Source organism: Hippocampus comes, unplaced genomic scaffold (assembly GCF_001891065.2).
Source record: "Hippocampus comes isolate QL1 unplaced genomic scaffold, H_comes_QL1_v1.1 scaffold8, whole genome shotgun sequence".
NCBI lineage: Eukaryota > Metazoa > Chordata > Actinopteri > Syngnathiformes > Syngnathidae > Hippocampus > Hippocampus comes.
The window spans coordinates 577,085-596,031 of NW_017806153.1; the positions used below are offsets into that span (position 1 = coordinate 577,085).

At 46.5% G+C, this 18,947-nt stretch overlaps 2 protein-coding genes across 17 annotated transcripts in view; one reads left to right on the top strand and one right to left on the bottom strand.

Annotated features, from left to right (window-relative positions):
- The window catches only part of esr1 (estrogen receptor 1), a 16,463-nt gene extending 5,067 nt beyond the window's left edge, over window positions 1-11,396 (top strand). For 2 of the 4 annotated variants that reach the window (XM_019895032.1, XM_019895031.1), the window contains 8 exons: window positions 2,087-2,512; window positions 3,067-3,290; window positions 4,341-4,457; window positions 6,312-6,746; window positions 7,800-7,938; window positions 9,123-9,256; window positions 9,802-9,985; window positions 10,563-11,396. In XM_019895032.1, the coding sequence (XP_019750591.1) occupies window positions 2,087-2,512; window positions 3,067-3,290; window positions 4,341-4,457; window positions 6,312-6,746; window positions 7,800-7,938; window positions 9,123-9,256; window positions 9,802-9,985; window positions 10,563-10,839 (1,936 nt within the window). In that variant the 3' untranslated portion in view covers window positions 10,840-11,396. Of the gene's footprint in view, window positions 1-2,060; window positions 2,513-2,755; window positions 2,922-3,066; window positions 3,291-4,340; window positions 4,458-6,311; window positions 6,747-7,799; window positions 7,939-9,122; window positions 9,257-9,801; window positions 9,986-10,562 lie in introns of those variants that run through there. The other 2 variants (XM_019895029.1, XM_019895033.1) reach the window with 2 other exon arrangements.
- Window positions 11,397-11,955: 559 nt separating this feature from the next.
- Window positions 11,956-18,947, bottom strand: part of syne1a (spectrin repeat containing, nuclear envelope 1a) — a 96,330-nt gene continuing 89,338 nt past the window's right edge. For 9 of the 13 annotated variants that reach the window (XM_019894946.1, XM_019894943.1, XM_019894945.1 and 6 more), the window contains 12 exons: window positions 18,701-18,892; window positions 18,313-18,589; window positions 17,906-17,974; window positions 17,453-17,586; window positions 17,176-17,302; window positions 16,491-16,702; window positions 16,203-16,409; window positions 15,937-16,065; window positions 15,603-15,848; window positions 15,418-15,519; window positions 14,802-14,860; window positions 11,956-13,340 (listed from right to left, as the gene is read on the bottom strand). In XM_019894946.1, the coding sequence (XP_019750505.1) occupies window positions 13,061-13,340; window positions 14,802-14,860; window positions 15,418-15,519; window positions 15,603-15,848; window positions 15,937-16,065; window positions 16,203-16,409; window positions 16,491-16,702; window positions 17,176-17,302; window positions 17,453-17,586; window positions 17,906-17,974; window positions 18,313-18,589; window positions 18,701-18,892 (2,034 nt within the window). In that variant the 3' untranslated portion in view covers window positions 11,956-13,060. The remainder of the gene's footprint in view (window positions 13,341-14,801; window positions 14,861-15,417; window positions 15,520-15,602; window positions 15,849-15,936; window positions 16,066-16,202; window positions 16,410-16,490; window positions 16,703-17,175; window positions 17,303-17,452; window positions 17,587-17,905; window positions 17,975-18,312; window positions 18,590-18,700; window positions 18,893-18,947) is intronic. The other 4 variants (XM_019894947.1, XM_019894955.1, XM_019894949.1 and 1 more) reach the window with 2 other exon arrangements.

The window sequence follows — 18,947 nt, forward strand, 5'->3', positions numbered from 1 at the left end:
AAGACAACCGAGGGGAAGAGGAGGCGGGAGGCGATGGAGAGGGATGCGATGAGGAGGGCGAACGGATGAAGATGAGGAGGTGATGAAGATGAGGAGGTGAGGAAGTTGAGGAGAATGTGAAGAAGAGACTTTGGAGATCTTACCGCGGTGCTGCTGGACGCGGGGAAGGTCGGGAAAGCTGGAGAAGTGAGCGAGCGGGCAAACAAGTGAGGCTCGCGTCTTGAGGAGACACCTTAAGAAGCCTCCTCCTCCTCCTCCTCTTCCTCCTCTCATCCAGCCAAACAAGGAGCGGTCCCCCTATTCCGCACCCCCCCCGCCCCTGGTCCCCTCGGCGCAGTCGGTCCGCTCGGCTCCTTGTAGGGCAGGCCTTGGGGGAGTTGGCCAATGGCGCGTCGGGGACGTCCTCCCGCTTTCATACTTTGCCGCATTTTCATCATGAAGATGTTTGGGATGTTGCTTTTCTCCTTCCTTAGCCTCGGTTGTTTTTGCCAGTTCTGGTTCTTGTCGTGGTCAAGGTCCAAGTTCTTTTTCCGTTCCAACTTCTCCCTCTTGTCCAGGTTCTTCTCCTGATTCAGATTGTTCTGCCCACCTTGTATCAGGGTCCCTTTTGTTGAGGTCCTCAATGAGGCTCGCTGACCCTATGCTGACCTTGCGTTGACCTTCCGTGCCTTTTTAGACACGCCCCCTCCGCCGGATCCACCAATCAGCAGGCTTGGGTTCTTTGGCTTCTCCTGAGCTCAAAATGATGCTGGTGACATTGTTAGAATTGTGGGTAATGTAGTTGATAGGTCCCGAGGAAGACGTGGATGAAGATGAGGCCAAAGGTCCTGATGGAAGCGCACACACTCGCTTCTCCTTAAAAGGAAAATGGACGACGCACGAGACAACTTCCTGCTCAAGCGTGCATCAAAAGTCCAACAAGGAGCAAAACATCGGAGTGTCATCAAGTCCTAAAAAGGAGCTGAGGAGACATGCGACCCCCCCCCACACTCTCCACCACCCCCAGGAGAAAAAAAAAATATCTGAGGGAGGGGCCACCAATTGATCACCTTCTCATTTCTCACGCACCCGCGCACGCACAGTTTTGCTTGACGTTGACCGAAAATGGGAAAACTTTTGTACTGTAGACGGACTTGTGAAGCTCGAATGTGATTGGTCGGCTTACATCCACACATGTAGCTGCTGTGGAATGTGTGTGAATGTGTGTGTGTGTGTGTGTGTGTGTGTGTGAGTGAGTTGGGGGGGGGGCGTAAATGATAGATTTCCTGGACCCCACATTTTATCGGTTAGACACCCACAGATTCACCTATCGCAGAATTTTTTTTCATGGGAAGCACATATCGGAAGTTTATCAAGAATCATTTTTTAGGTTTATGAAAACAAAATTCCAATGCATTTAAAACGGGCATCAATCACACTCTTCAACAGAAAATTTAAATCAGGGAATTTTTGACACTGATTTAAAAAATATATAAACATATATCTTTTTTAGCACATCAGGTTTTTAAGAATTTCATTTTTTCAGTTTGACCTATAAAATAGTTGTGCAATACGGCTTTTACCATGCAAATTTAGAGTTCTGACGTTTCAGGGAAAAAAAAAAACACCTGTTGCTGAGCCTAACCCTTAATTCATAAATGTTACAAAATATATTATAAATTATATTATTGTTATGAAAATGTGATGTGCTTGAGAGAAAGAAACGAGGACCAATTTGGCATCAGCAAAAGATGTAACTAGAAAACATAACTTGCATCTCTGATTAAAACCTTTTGTTGACCAGTGCTATACGCGGCATTTTGCTCTTCGCAGGTTGGCACGTATTTTGTCAATTTTGAAAATGGCATTTTTTTTTGTGGCCCCCATAGTAGTGCTGATGAAAAATGGTGTACCCCACATCGTCCAAGTTGCCCATCCCTGAGAAAGGACAAGAAGAAGAGTATCACATCTGTATGTGTGCGAGACACAGTGGAACAGGAGAGAGAGCGCCACTCGTTCCAGCCCCCCCACCCTCTCTCCCCGGCAAGGGGAGAGCAAGTCTAAATCATGTTGCTTATCAGTACTGCTCTGCTGTGATGTTGCTCAGGCAGAGCCCGGCAAAGAGCAGAAAGCCTTGCGGACCGCCGCCGGGACCCGGCATCCGCCCGGCCGCCCCAGAGCTGGAGAACCTGTCCCCGCCGCGCCCGTCGCCCCCGCCTCGCGCCCCTCTCAGCGGCATGTACCCCGAAGAAAGCCGGGGGTCCGGTGGGGTTGCCACGGTGGACTTCCTGGAGGGAACGTACGACTACGCTTCCCCGGCTCCGGCCCAGGCGCCGCTTTACAGCCACCCCGTGCCGGGCTATTACTCGGCACCCCTGGAGACCCACGGATCGCCTACGGACGGCAGCCTGCAGTCACTGGGCAGCGGGCCCACAAGCCCCCTCGTGTTTGTGCCCACCAGCCCTCGACTCAGCCCATTCATGCACCCCCCCGGCCATCACTATCTGGAAACCACTTCAACACCCATCTACAGGTGAGACCCAACCCTCTTCAACTTTCATTGTCTCTCACGCTCTTTGTCACTTTCGGCATCTTATCGGGTGGGAGGTGACGCCCCCCCCCACCCCCAACCAAACTCTGATTGCGCTTTGCTGATTATGCAACTCCAAACAACCGCTACGACAGTTTACTCGCCTTTTTTTGAAAATTGTCTTTTTATCTTGTTAGCCGAAGGACAGCTTGTGGGAAAAAAAAAAAACATTCTGTCAACAGTGAGTGACCCCGGCGGTACGCAAACACTAATTACTGAATGTGACAGGACTGTTAGTTTAATCTTTGACTTGATTCAAAACATGGCCACTATCGCTGCGGACGGGATCAAGCTGCTTTTTAATTCCAGAGATTAAGCAAAACTCTGAGGGACCTTGAGCCAGGAACAACACGTACAAGCATCGCGGCAATGTTTCCATATGTATAAAGTGAAATCGGAAACTGAGTTTGCATTAAGGTACAGATTATCTTTGAACCGAATGCAGCCGTGTCATCGAGAATTGACAAGTAGGTCAAGAGGCCTCGTACCTGTGGCAGGTCCAGCGAGATGGTCAGTCAGCAGCAGGCGTCCAGAGACGACCAGTGCGGCACCAGTGACGAGGCGTACGTCTTGGGGGGCTCGGAGGCCGCCGCCATCGGGGTCTTCGAGATGGCCAAGGAGACGCGCTTCTGTGCCGTGTGCAGCGACTACGCCTCGGGCTACCACTACGGGGTGTGGTCCTGCGAAGGATGCAAGGCCTTCTTTAAGAGGAGCATTCAAGGTAGGCACTACTTTCTACACAAAAAACAACAACAACAAAAAAAAAAGACCATTTTTCACAAATTCAGGTTTGTAAACACAATATTAAGCAGAATATCCATGGTGAGACTAGCGGGCGGGCATGGAATGTTTTGTCGAGAATTTTTTGACTTAGACTGTAAATTGGAATTGGTCACTTGGATTGACAAAGTAAATCCATTTTTGGTCTTTGGAGTCTTGAGATTGACTATAACGGGACTGTTCTAAGTATTATTGAAAACATGACCTGTCAAGTTAAGAAAGGTTTCGCAATGGCGAAAGTTTGACCGTTGAAAGGATTCTCATTCCATATTTGCTTTGGGAAAAATAACAGGGGAATGATATAACCCCCGAGCGTGTCATCGACATGACAGATATTTTCCTTGGCTGATGGGGCACAATGAACAACAACAACAACAAAAGCAACAAAAAAAAACAGTAATTGTGCCTAGCAACAAGTTGCTACTACTGTACCTGGCAGGACCAGGAACACAGATCCAGTCAATAAGTTCATGTTGAGTGGGACTCCAGACATGTCACCAAAATGTCTGGCAAGACAGTAGCTCTCCTGTATAGATTAAAAAAAAAAGTATAACAATGATTGATTCAGATTGATTTTGTCACTATTCCAACTGACTCGTGGTATTGTCTAACCTTGACAGTGAAACAAACAATCAAACAGAAGCTGGCTTGTTGCCACGAGATGGACAAAGAAGCAAAAATATTTTTCCAACTTACTTTCAGTGTCCAACATCCCTCAGGTTGTGCTTGTACAGAGCAAAAGCTCCATCTGCTCTGTGTGGCTTCGTCATATTTGTGACGCCATATTGATGCAAAGAGCGGTCAGAGAATCCAATAGTCTCCATGGCGATGACAAAGCCGAGGATGCCACCTTTTAATTTCCTCCATCACAGATCCATTTAAAACGGGAATGGAGTGTTCCTGGACACTAAATAACCTCAATGTGAACTGAACACTGGAGCAGGGCCCCTTCAAGTCTGTAATAGATTTTTTTTTCCTTCTCCATTTTCAGGTCACAATGACTACGTGTGCCCGGCAACCAATCAGTGTACTATTGACAGGAATCGCAGGAAGAGCTGCCAAGCGTGCCGACTAAGGAAGTGTTATGAAGTGGGCATGATGAAAGGAGGTGGGCAGGAACACCCAAAAAATTCCTCTTAGTCTTCAAACTTTTCTATATTAAATTGATTAAGTCCATGTGACGCCAAGTAGGAGAGGCTCCGACTGCGAAAGCCACAAATATGTGCATCCACTGGCATTCTTCAGGCTAAGTTTAACTTTAACCTTGAAGTGATTTCCTCTTAAGGAGTACGAGCGCTGATTAGTGCACACCCACACTTTTGTTTTCATACTTCTTGAATCTCTTAAAACTATGTGCTGCTAGCCTGCTGACTTCTATTTCAAGACCATGTCACCCACTCTCCAGCTATGAGCTGTTCAGCATCACGATTCATTTAGTCCCACAAACACAGTATTATATGTATACCCTATTTCCTCATATAGTTACTGGGCGGCATTTATTTTCTCAACCCCAGAGAGAGAGAACCAAGCATCTATTAGGAGTTAGGGCTGGGCAATTAATCAAGATTTAAAATTTGGTTTCTCACTTAAAAAAAATTCTAATCGAAGAGGCTGCGTTATCGTGAAGAACGGCGCGGTGCTTTGGCAATTCAAATATTACAATTGTCGCGTTTTAATTACATTGACACGGCTAATAGGAAAATCAATGTAAAATCCCACTGACGGGCGAATGGGGAAATTAGCATTGACTCCCGGGAGTTATATTCATTCAAATAACAAATATTCAAACACAAACGCTGTAGAAACACATCCGCATAGGTAAAATAATCATACTCACAGGCATGCATTCTTCCCAATCTGTAAATAAATTAGTTATATTAGTTGAGTTTCAGCGCAACTTTCTTCTTCTACTCTTAATGCATTCGAAGTGTGTACTCCGTGGATGCAATTGCACCACACTGCCTCCAAGGGGCCAGCGAACGCACCCCAGTCAATCCCTCGATTTTTAAAAACACGAATAGAACAACAAAATAAGCTAAAAATGAACATGTTTAAGACAAAAGGTAGATGCTTATTCACCGTTTGACTTACGGATGGAGATAAAAAGCAGGAAAGGTGCGGATGTACTGGAGCAGAGTAAAAATGCAAGAGGCTTGAATTCCACATGGTATTGTACAGGGTCACTTTATAAGCCAAACAAAAAAATAAAACCTAAAAAGAAGAGTGTTCAAGAATAAAGTGTTCAACACGCAGGGATGACTGGGAGTTTTAGTAGTTGACTAAAAAAAAAAAGAAGCACGTTTTGCATTTAATGAGTAATGACTAATCGTTTTATTAATTGAAATCTCAATAGCAATCAAAAATAATTGTGATGAGTATTTTTTTTCCCCATAATTGCCCAGCCCTATCAAGGCCTAAGTGAAGGCATCAATCAGGGGTAGTCATGAAATTCTCTATTGATCTATGTTACATTCTTGGTTAAATAAAGTAAATAATATATTTCCTATGAAACTGGAGATGAACACAAACATAAGAATGCATGCTCACAACAGTGTGGAGTGAGCACAGCGAGTCAACTGGAAGGCTGATCCCCATAAAGATGGCGTTTCCACGTAACGTAACTGCTTTCATACTGTGCAGGGAAGTCGTTTATAACATCCAAGTGGCAGCCGGTAAGACTCCTCACTTCAGTGCATCTGCGACTCTTTACGTGCCTCGGTAGGTGCTGCTGTTGTGGATAGTGACGGCGTTCAAATGGGTTTAGTTGGTTAACTATTTTTTTATGTCCGTTTGTGAACAATATTGTCTGTGAACTCAGATTATTACAGTTGTCACTTGTTTCTATCTGTGGGGGGAAAAAAAAAAAAGTAGGCGTCTACTGAGTGTTTTTTGGACTGGAAGGCGCTATGTGAAGCAATACGGTAATCCGTTTTATTTGGTATGGCACTGCTGTTTCCACAAGGTGTGCGCAAAGACCGCGGTCGCATTACACGCCGTGACAAGCGGCGGACCGGCGCCACGGAGAAGTTGACCAAAGAGACCGAGCATAGAAAAGTGGCCCCCCAGGACGGGAGGAAGCAGAGCGGCGGCGGTGGAAGTGCCGGTGGGGGAAGATCGTCAGTGACGGACATCCCTCCTGACCAGGTTCTGAATCACACACAAGAAGAAACTTCCAAAAAGCACATTTCAATGGATGGAGCCATCATTCAATTTGAAGACTGTGTTTCTTTTCGCCCTCGTCAGGTGCTTCTCCTGCTACAGGGGGCCGAGCCCCCCATATTATGCTCTCGACAGAAGCTGAGCCGACCCTACACGGAGGTCACCATGATGATGTTACTCACCAGCATGGCTGACAAGGAGCTGGTCCACATGATCGCATGGGCCAAAAAGCTGCCAGGTAAAGCCCGAGTAACAAACGAGCTACTCGCCAGACCTCCCAAAACAGCATTTATGTCCACGGGATCATCAAATATGCACTAACGGGACAGAAATATACCATAGAGCAGTGCTTCTCAACTGTCATTAATTCAGTTTCTAGTGTTGCCTTGAGATATGAGTGAGCTAACTTTGGAGTTTTTTGAAATACAAGCCGTCCTTCGGCTACTTCGCGACCAAAAAGTTGATACGAACACTTCGCTACAAGCAACGGTTTGGCAGACGGTGAATCATTTTTCACTTGCGCGGCGTTTGATTGACAGCAAAGGTGTGGATTCGCAGCGCAGGATTTTTCATGATTCTAAAGCCTCGTTTTATATTCTTGGTGATGATTTTAAACACTCAAATTCGACATGGCTGTTAGATTGACATTTATTTTCACTTTACGGGGACTTTAAGGCAAAGTTGTGCGGCTGTTTAACCCTTTCAGGGACAGCAATTACTACAGTGGACAGCTTATCATGTTACCTCTTAGATGGCAAAAAAAAAAGGGGTGGGAGTGGGGACGTGACACCTGTAACGCGCAAACAGGAAAGCAGAGCGATTTTAGTGCTGGTAATTACAGTCATCACTTCTGCGAGGGTTGTTGGGGGTACTGGGCGAGGCCCCTCCCCACGGAAGCCAAATGGACCACATGTCACCTTCGGCTCTCTTCGGTGAGAAAATTCCAATTTGAGGCGTTACCACCTCGCGTGTTGCCAAAAGCTCCGCTTTTAATTGCAAATGAGAGGACAAACACCAAGGGTAATAATGCGAGGCGGCCGAGTAGAGGCGATAAGGCTTGTTGTGACAACACGGCGACTACACGTGGTTTCATTTCGGGCCGACGGCGACAACAACAGAAGCCGCAGCGGCAGCTTGCATATTTTGCGTTGAGCGAGTAGGCAGAAGCTAATCACCGTGACTAATCATCCGACGAAACCGTCTGTGTTTGGTCTGGATGCTCAAGCGTGAGTCACGGCCACGCGGCGAGTGTCAAGTGTGCTGTACGCGTGTCACGTGACTTTGTGCTCAGGCTTCCTCCAGCTGTCCCTGCACGACCAGGTGCAGCTGCTGGAGAGCTCGTGGCTGGAGGTGCTGATGATCGGCCTCGTGTGGAGGTCCGTCCACTGTCCAGGCAAGCTCATCTTCGCTCAGGACCTCATTCTCGACAGGTAAAAGAGGAGAAGGAGCGCTGGCCTACTTCTTGGGGGGGGACGCCTGCTCTTTGCGTCTCCATCACACTCTCACACAACCCCCTCAAGAGTGACACATCAGCATTGTAGATTTTCCATTTCGCACCTTTGCGGCCATTGTGCCATCCCAACACGTCTTGTCATACGGTGTCGTACAGTGAAAGACTAATTATGTGCCCCCCGCGGCGTAGAGAGGACCCCCTATCTCTCCCTCACCGCGTCATTATCCAGCTTCGCTGACAACCAGGACAGATGTAATCAAAGCCTCGATGCACAGAATGATAGAAAATGAATAGCGACGGAGAGATGGAGAGTTGAGAGGACGAGGAAATAGAGATGGAAGAAGGGACGGCTGTCCCCCCCCCCCTTCAGTCCTTCCCGCGTTCTGAGTAAACAACCTGACCAATCATCACTTCTACCTTTGTAAAAAAAAAAAAAAAAAAAAAAATGACAGATGAATCAGAGGCAGACAGACAAAGCTTTTAGCTTGCTGTGCCTGATGGTCCCATTTGATCGGGAAATGGATTAGCGTATTATCTGTAAAAAGCCGGCCCCTAGCGTAAGTGTCCTGCCAGATTGGCCGTGATGACTAAAACGCAGCGGGTCAGGGTCGACGCATTCCCTTAGCTGCAGCGCCACCTTCGCTCTGATAGCATCCGAACCTCCCGCGGCGCTTGTCTGCTGCGCCCGAAAGTCGAGAACCGAAGACGGTGGCTCCATTAGCTCCTCAACTGGACACGTTATTTGGCTTTTGATGGAGGGAATAACATCCAGCCATTTTTGTGTCGCGCTTGTTCGGGGGGAGCTGAAGCTTATCCGGCTAGCTAAAGAGGCGGCGTAGCGGTCATCTAGGCTAACAATCATTCGCACCTGTGGACAATTGAGACCCTTCACTCAACCTAACATGCATGCTCTTGGAAAATGAGGGGAAAGGCTGAGTAGTTGAACCCAGAACCTTAAAATTAGGCGCAGACGCGCGAAAGCACTCCTTGTGTAGTAGCAACACTTCCAAACAAGTAAGCTGTGCACTTACACAATAACTCGGATGACACGTGACAGATATGGAAAGCGGCTTTGAGTAGTTTGTGACCGTGACTACTCGAGGTCATTGTTGATGACTTCAAGGATGAGTCGTTGGCGCAATGTTTGTTTGTGTCGTGCAGGAGTGAAGGCGACTGCGTGGAAGGCATGGCGGAGATCTTCGACATGCTCCTGGCCACCGCCTCCCGTTTCCGCATGCTCAGACTCAAGTCCGAGGAGTTCGTCTGTCTCAAAGCCATCATCTTGCTCAACTCCGGTAAAGCTGAGAGCTTTCATTTTAATCCGTCCCAAAGACTGGCGACGGATGCATCTCATCGGAACGCGTGCTCCTTGTTGATTGTTTGCGCTCTCGGGAGTGGATGCGTCCCGACGACACCCGCAGACCCCGTAACTGGAGCGCGAACACGGTGTCCCGGAAAGTGCCCGTCAGCGCCGGTGATGCTAGCGAGCGTTGCCACGGCAACACGTGGCAGCGCGCACAAAAAAAGGCCGAGCTCGCTGTGAAAGGATGAAGCTATTTGGCAGGAGCGGGAAAGCGAAAATACCAAAGAGATGACGCTGGCGACTCAGCTGCATGAGCCGGATGGACTTGTGATTGCTGCGTGGGCATCCAAACCGCCGCTCTCGACCTTTTATATAAACTTTCCTGCACTACTTCTTCAAATAGTTGCACTCCTAGACAGCGTGACCCACCCAATTAGTAGTCACATACTCGTACGACAAGCACTGACGAATCTAAGCAAGACGCAAATTTCGAGTTGTGGCGACTGAAGAGATGATTGCCGCGCTTCTTCCATGCAGGCGCCTTTGCGTTCTGCACGGGCACCATGGAGCCGCTTCACGACGGCGCGGCGGTGCAGGGCATGCTGGACAATATCACGGACGCCCTCATACATCACATCAGCCAATCAGGGTGCTCGGTGCAGCAGCAGGCCAGGCGCCAGGCCCAGCTGCTCCTTCTTCTCTCCCACATCAGACACATGAGGTGAATGATACTTTTTTTTCATTTTTTTTTAACTTCTCAGTGGTGATGGGCATTTTGGTAGTCAATTCACTGAAGTACATCATGACACCAGCTCGGGTCTAGAGGCTTTGCTTTGGTAACTCCTCCATTATTCTGGCACTGGCTCACTGGTTCATTTTTGTTTCAGTTTGAGTTCTTTTTTTTGTTTGTTTGTTTTGTTTTAAATTCGTTTTCAGAGCGGGTTTTTTTTCTACTTTTATTAGTTTTAGTATTAGAGTGAGTTTTTTTCATGAGTATTTTGGGTGCATGTGTAGAGTAAAACTCAACAAAAATATTATTTTAAAAACAACCGTCCGCAAATAAAATACAGGTGATATAGAAGAGTCCACAGACTTTGAATTAAAATAAGCGCAGTGCGTAGGACTTCGAAAATTACATTAGCAAAGGCGGTCTCGTTTTCCATCCCTTGTTTGCCAAGTGGATTGATGTGATCTAGTGGCGCAGTAAAAGGACCACAACTCCCAGATGACTGTTCGACCTTCCTCATCCCGACGAATTTCCATTAGCGGCATGCTAACATTTTGATGTACGCTTGCAGTAACAAAGGCATGGAGCACCTGTACAGCATGAAGTGCAAGAATAAGGTACCACTGTACGACCTGCTGCTGGAGATGCTGGACGCTCACCGCCTGCACCGTCCCGTCAGAGCCACACAGATATGGTCCCAGCCGGAGAGAACGCCTCCTAGTGGCAGTCACGGCGCCACCTCCAGTTCAGGAGGCCGCAGCGCCCACGAGAGCCTGAGCAGAGGCCCTCCATGTCCAGGCGTGCTGCAGTTCGGAGGCTCCCGCCCCGACTGCGCAGAAATCCTGTGAAAACAGACAAAAAGATCAGTGTTGCAGTTGAGGACATTTGGTGATTATTTATGCATTTCTGACATCACTCTGACATAACAAGATGCTCTTTGATTTTTTCAACTGGTTGCTCACACGGCTTCTCCTAAGTGCAAACTGCACTATTTGAAATTCATGTTTTTTTTGTTTTTCATTTTGATTGCCATTCAACCAAAGTGCACTTCCTCTTAGCTTTAAGGGGCTATTGGGCATTACTTTCATTTGTTTGCATAATAAGCTGTGATTAATTACATGTTGGCTATTTTTACCTGCCAGCTGAGTACCAGCCTGTCTGATGTCTAATGTTCGCTAAACTATTACCAGTTTGATTATATTTGTAAACACTATATCTTCAGTGTTTGTGTTTCTGTCTGCTGCAATGTTGGATTAAAAGAAAAAAAATGCGCAAGTTACACAGCTTCAAGTTTGAGCCAAACTGTCATTGGGTAGATTTATTTACTTGCACTTGTTTTGTATTCACTGTTGATTATTTCTTGTCTTGTTTTATCACGATTATGTGGTGAAAAGTATTCACTGACTGACAAAAAAAAAATCTGTCTTTGGAAATTTAAATATATTGTATGTCAACATTTACTTGGAAAAACATTAAAATGAATTTTGAACCATGGACATGCCTCAAAGTGTTCATAATTTGTAAATGTATTTTATATCCACTTTCTCCTCACTACATCCCAAGGCTAGGCAATACGTATTTAAAATCTGATCTTTATCACCTTGACTTGCAGAACAAGCAAATGACAACGAGGTTATACTTAAGTTTTAGTTGTGCATTTCCCTTCTGGGAATTGCTTGACTGGTACACCAAACAAGTTTTGACCTGAGAAGTAGTTTGTGTTTCACGTTCAACAGTTTAAGATAGCATTAACTATCAAACTGCATGGCTCGGCTGGTGCATTTCTCTCACCGGACCTTCTTCGCATATGTGGACGCATGGAAGCCACATAAGGAAAAAAAATGTCAAACTCAAATTAACTACATTTATCGTCCATCCATACCATGACCACTTACCAAAATAAAATGATGGTCTGACTCGGCCCTTGGGATGGTTACGAGTCTTCTTATTCATTTAAACACGACTTAATATTTCAGGTTTTATTATTTGCAAAGAGTATTCAGTATTAGCAAACTGTACAAACATAAATAACAAATTTCTTTTTTTTTTTCTTTACATCGTGTGGTTTGTACCGATCGCTCAGGAATAATAATTAGCATGACGAGAATAAAAGCACATTATCATTATTAGCTTCACAACCAGTGATTGTTTGGCTTTGGGGAGTATCAAGTGCATGCGCATACACAAAGATTAAAAAATATATACGTATATTTCGGACAAGTGGTCATTAAAATCATCACAATTAGTCCAAATGATTAAATACAGAGCATGAAAAAAAGTAACACAGGAAAACAAGCCTTGGCATTTGGCGGGGATAAATCAGCCGTTTTAGCTCAAACTACGGCTTTTCAGTTCGTCAGTGCAGTACCTTTCACACAGCCAGTGCTCTGACGCTTCTTCAAAGAAAAAAACAAAGTGAATAAGAATGACGGAGAACTGAACACAGACGAATTAAATTTCACGTTTAGCGCTCAATAACTAATTATTTGTTTCCGGCCAATTCATCGACTAAGCCTAGCACGGGCTAGTAATGAAAGCGGCCGTCACATCCGGGTGTTTATTCTCGGAAGCGAATCATCTTCCCGGTATTTTCATCCCGGAAGTGTCACAAACGTGTATTTATTTATTTTAAACATATGTCATTTCACACCGTAAACGTCAATGAACTCAATGTGATTAGAGTCACGTTTTTGTTCTTTGTATTTCCAAGCGTCTGTTTCCTTGTGCTGTTTATTTATTAATAATCTTCATAGTTGAACATAAATAATAGCAGCACTGGGAATAGTAGACGACTTTGGCTCCCACTGAGTGTATATAAATAGTGCTTTCTTTCTCCTCATTGAAAAACACAAAACCAAAGAAAAACCCTCATAATTATTTATATCTACACATTTAACAAATAAAAAATATTTCACAAAGGTTCATTTGTACGCCTTAGAGAGACGGTGACATATTTGTCTCACGTCCTGGTCATAATATATTGTTGGTGTAGGGCACGGGGTGAAAAGGGCACATTCACAGGAGTCCTTGGCAAAGTGAGAGCGAGGAAAAAAAAAAAAAAAAAAGCAGCTATATGGGCGGAGGTCCATTGGTGTAGCGAAGCATGGGGTGGAAGGAGCGGGCGAAGTTGTTGGCATGGTGACAGCTGTAGTCCTCCTGGCTCATGGGCACCATGCAGGCCAAGGCGATGAGGAGCAGGAGTAGAAGATGCACGGGCAATGCCGCGCGCAGGACCCTCTGCATGAAAGACGGCTGCTTGGAGGAGGGGGAGGACGACGACGAGACGCCGTCCAAAAGGTCAGAACGGGAGGAAACGCAGCCAGCGGCGCCGGTGGGTGACCTCCTGCGGCTGGGAGGGAGGATACGCAGAAAAAGGAGTCAAGCACTCCAGTGTTTGCAAAGCATTGCTATGGGCAGCAAACTCGTTTCAATCAAGGTATTTCTGCACCAAAATAGCATTTTTCTCTTATCGCCGAGATACTTTGGACAGTTCATTTTAGTTAATGACTACCTGAGAGCGAAGAGCCGCTTTCATCGCTCTGCTCATTTCATTTAACGAGATATTACTATCATATAGTTTGCTGCGCTGCATCAAATTGAGAGTTTCTAACATGGTGACCTTATGCAGCTACACAAAATTAATTATTTCTTGTTCTGACCACCAAAGCTGTACACAAAAGACACACACACGCACACAGATGTGACCAGAAGCCAGAAACCACAAAGAATTCAAGCACATGGAAGAACAAGTGGGAGGAAGTCAGTGTTTGAGAGTTCAACGTCATGATGTTCTTATTGTGCAGACGCAAGCAGCGGTAATGCTACAAGTGTATGTCTGGATACTTTCTCTTGTCAGTGCCGTGAATCAGAAGACAGGACGACGTGTTCTTACCGCTCCCATCAGATCACCCACCCACAGACACAAGTGCTGTGACACATTGCCTCTGATAGCACAACATAGTGTGTCTGCGTTACACCATCTTCAATGCCAATTGCTGTCGCTATGTGGTCTTGTATTCTTGGGGATTAAAGGAGACCTATTCTGGAAACTTGACTTTTTAATGACTTGTCTACAAAGTTGTGGTTATACCATCTTCCCCAAATTCTTTTCCAAAAGCCTAAGATAACGATGAGTTGAGCATACGCAAATGAATCGGCAAGCACATACCTCCACCGACGAGCCTAATTCCTTTTTCACCCAAGCATTACAGCACTCCATTTTTACCAAAACAAAACAGACACAATGCTGAACGGTTCCTGAATAGCGAGGGAACCGTTTTGAATTGTGAAATGGACTACATGTCTCTTTTCATGTTATTTTTAGACGCAAAAGAGGCTCGATGAGGATTGTCGATTCAGAGGATTAAAATTTAGGGACATTTGATTGAAACCAAAGGGGAGGGAGTAAGGAAAAAGGAAAGGAGAGAGGAAGGTGGGAGTTAAAGGGGAAACAAGGCAGCTTATTGCATTACATCCTGCTAAGAATGAGAGGAAACATGAAGGGAAACAAAACAAGTGAAAAAAAGAGGTTGCCATCCAGTGGGCTGCGGGGGACGGCGGGGACATGTGGACAAGCGGCAAAGTGAAGCAAACATACAAAGGCGAGAAGGCAAGAGCCTGACAAGAGGCTACTCCCTGATCGCTTAGGAGCTGGTCACATGACCTCTAGAAAAAGCGGGACACCATGGAACGCCATTTTTCCAAAATGATCAACTGATGCAAAGTGAAGGCCATTTTTGTTTGGTTTGAGTTTTGCGTTCCATCCCCCGGTCCCGTCTTTGTAGAGCTCAATGAGGGGTGCTCAAGGTACCTGTGGCGCGGGCCGCTCTCGGGGGATCCGGGCTGGGCCTGACTACTTTTGCCTCGGGGCTGAAGGGCGTAATGAGCAGGGTGTGAGGCGTAAAAAAAAAAAAGAAAGAAAGGAAATGTTTCAGTCAAGAGGCAAATGAGGACATAAAAGAACTCAAAAGAGTCAAGCCAAAAATCAGTTATCGTCAACAAAGCAGCAATGTAATCATCAATGATTGATCGATTGGCAAGAAATCTGGCTTCTCAATTTCTGCGACAGAAATATATCAACATGGAAAAGTCATATTTTAAAAAAAAAACAAAAAGCCAGGTTTTCTTGTGCATTATCTTGCTGGATCAGCATGTTGAAAGTGGCATCTAAAAAAAAAAAAAAAACAAGCATGGACCTCGACAAGAAAGTCTTACAGGAGACACTTTTTGGTTTACGGGCAAAACAACAGGAGTTGCATCTCGATCAATAAAAATAAAAGAGTTGCATGAAGGAGGAGTATAAGGGCGACACAAATGAAGAAAAAAGATTGGACTTTTTTTTTTGTTTCCCCTTTTCAGCGTGGCCCTCATACTCCCTTGAAATCTTCTCTTAGCTGATTTCTTATAAGCTAAAAAAATGACATTACCATTGGTCGCAAACTTGACTCGGAGGCGGCAGACACAGCAGAAAGAATCGGACCCGCCGCAGAGACGGCGGCGATGTCCGATTCAGACATCGGTGAGAATTCCTGAAAAGAACAAAAAAGAAAAAGCACCAAAGTTGTAAAACAATGGGGCGTCATCCACGAGAAAGCGTCGTCGTCGTCTCCACCTGTTGCGGACTCTGGCGCTCCAGTCGTTTCTGAAGCCCTTCCAGGTCGGCGTCGACCTCACGCAGCAGCAGACGTAGCCTGTTCCAGATCACGTGCACCTTCTCCTGCGCCTCCAGACACTCTCCGCCCGGAGAGCTGTGCAGGGGCGCCGCCGGAGGCTGCGCCGTGCTGACCAGCAGCTGAGCCGACAGCTCCTGGAGGGAAGACACTTTCTGCTGCGAGTCCAGCAACTCGCGCTTGATTTGCTGTTGTGAGAATGAGGACAACGTCGAGTCAAGAAGATATTGAGACTAAAATCGAAGAAAATGCCTACAATGTGTATCATGAAAGTACCGTGAGTGTCCTGTGACGAGCGCGCAGGGCTTGCGCGTTCAGGTTGGGAGGGATGGGCACCACCTCGTTCCTCCTGCGGTCAATGTTCTCCAACCACAGAAGCAGACCATGACTCATCTCGTGGAACTCCTGAGGAGGAAACATTTTGTTTCTACATTGATGCATTTTTCTAGAACACGTCTCCTTCAATACATTATTTCCCAACCTTTATTGAGCTATTTGAAAGTGCTCTGAATGGTTACTGTTTTGTTTTGTTCGTCCAGCACCTGGCACTGCATGAGCGCTCTCTGCAGCTCCTCCCTCCACTCCTCCAGCGAAGTACCCAGGCGATCCCAGTGCGCGTTCATCTCTTTCAGGGCATCTCGCAGCTCCCATGCCTCCTCGGAGTCGGGTTCCGACTGAAGGAAGTTGGCGCTGCTCAAGTTGATGGACAGGACCTCCGACTTGTGGGTTTCCATGCCCTTCTGAAGCTCCTGAGCACCACACGGGGTGGGGGGGGGGACGGATTCAGAAAGAAGCGTTGCTGCTAGATGTTTGCATTTTTGACCACTAACCCGTAGCTTTTTGATCCTCTGCTGGATGTCGTGGATGTCCGTGCTGAGCTCCAGGCCTCGCAGTTGGCCCAGTTCGGCTTCGCAGCGGCCCAGCCATGCACGCATGGTCTGCAGGTCCGAGATGAGCTGCTGCCACTGCTGGAGGTTCTGCTTGTGTTTGTGCTTGTCACTCATTGTCTGAGCCTGCAGCAGCTCCCAGCGCTCGATTACGCCTGCATGGAAGACACGTTTTACACGGCTTCGGATTTGTTTATTGGAGAAATTACATACTGTGATACCTTGACTTGTGAGTTTTGTTACACGTTAATGTACTCGTACAGTAAACCCCCCCACACTCGTTTAAAGGTTCTGGGTTCGTGGTCCCGCTATTTCACTTTTTTATTTATTTTTTTGTCAAGTCATGTAACTGAGTTCTGCTGCTTTTCGTTGTAATTCAACTGTTGGCCACAAGATGGCGCATGATACTGTTTAAGTCATATAACTCATTTTTTACAGAGGAAAACCTAATTATTGAATGTCTCAATCCTCTCACATCCTGAATTTTACACCTACAGACAGCAACAGGGTTATTTTATAATATACCTCTTTAGGCATGATTATTGACGGATATTGTGAGATCAGTTTGCTAGTTTGGAAAAAAACAGCATGATCCGCACACTGTTACACTGCGTGAATAAACACAAACCTGCATTCTGACTGTCAGCGCTGGTCGGGTTGGTGAGTCCGGGCATTTCATCTTCGTCCTCCGTGAGCTCTTCCTCGGCTCTCTTCACCGCATTGATGCTGCCGCGACACTCTCCCATCAGACGCATCTGCATCAGTAATAATGGATTTAAGCACAAACACTTTCTGCCACAAGAAAAAAAAAAGGGAAAATATACATATGTAATGTAATTTTGCTTTTTTGTTTTGAAGCCTATTTTGTTGTATAAAGGTATATTTAATCATTAGCAGCGACGCACATAGCCCATATAGGTGGAGTCAGCGTCGGGGCTGGAGCGGCTGGCGGCCTCCTCTCTGGCCTGCAGCTGGTACCGTGACGCGTCCAGAGCCTGGTCCAGTTGTCTGAGGCTGGCCTCCAGCTGTCCCGGATCGCCTGCACACAAAACACAACGGAGTGAAAAAAAATGGAAAAATCCTGAACTGAGCATCACGTTTTCGTCAGGCATGTTGTAGACAGACAGGATGCATGCATGAATCCGAAGTGTAAAGACTTCAGGTGGGGCAGGTTAAACATGGTTGTTATGTGTGGACTTTCAACATGCAAAGGATTCATCTTAGCATGCTGCTCAATATTATTGTGATGGATGGGGACATGCAGTTGCCTTGCTGGCAAGCACGATTTAGTATGGCGGCTGGTTTCGTGCGTTCCCGACACATGCCGCGACATTTCCAATCAGTTCTGCGGTTCCTACCGGAGGACGATTTCAATGTGTTCTCAGTCAGTTTTATATAGGCCTCAGGACTCTCGGGAATAACTACGTCTGAAGAGGAAAAACAGAACATTCCCTTTTTATGAAGTGGGTTACAAATGTGCTTCTGCAGAAAGTCTTCCCCGCGGGAGTCGACGCTGTTGTGGTCATTTTTAACTTCCTGTTTGTGTGGGCAGGTGTCCCAATGCTTTTTGTTTATGTAGTGCATGTGCGTCTTGACCTCAGTGATATTCATTCATTGTCTTGTAAACACAGTTTTATAGAGCTAGATAACTGCCAATAGACCAGACCACTCGAGTCAAGCAAAAAAAAAATCGACCTTGCTAGACAACAGTGACCTCTGTTGCCAGATGCTGAAATGACAGTTAAACACAGAAGAAACACCGAACCTGACAGCACTGCAGTAGCCGTCCTCAGATACTCCTCTTCCTCTTGCCCTTGGTTGCGTCCCCCCGGGCTCTCCAGACCCCGGCTCAGGTCGTAATCGTGGTCCCACTCCAACGGGATGGAATCCACGCTGGCCGGGGTCTCCCGGCCCGAGTGTTCTGCCCGAATGAGGGTGGCCGCGCGACTGGAGTTGCGAGGGGGCGTCGAGTCGGACCACTGCAGCACGGACAGGTCGGTGCCGTACTCCGTGTCGGAACCATCCAGCTCATCGTCTGCCAGCTGCGAGATGAGGATGGAAAAGTGTTACATCATGAAATTAATGCTCCACAAAGTTCACTCTCTTCGTTTGTAATTGCCGGTATTTTAACCATATGTGTTCAGTGTACTCACAGGAAAACGTGTCAGCTTCTTGTAGTATCTATTGACACGTCCGAAGACCTCCTGGTAATACCTCTGCAGCTCCTCCAGCTCCTCTTCGATCACAGCAGCATCGAGAGGTTCGCTCTTCTCGATCAGAGCGTCACCCTGCCTGAACACAAGCTCGATCTTGCCCATGTTCAAGTGGATCTCCTGCTGGAATGCCTGAAGCAAACACAAACACATGACCATCAATGCTCACGGAGAAGCCCACGGACGA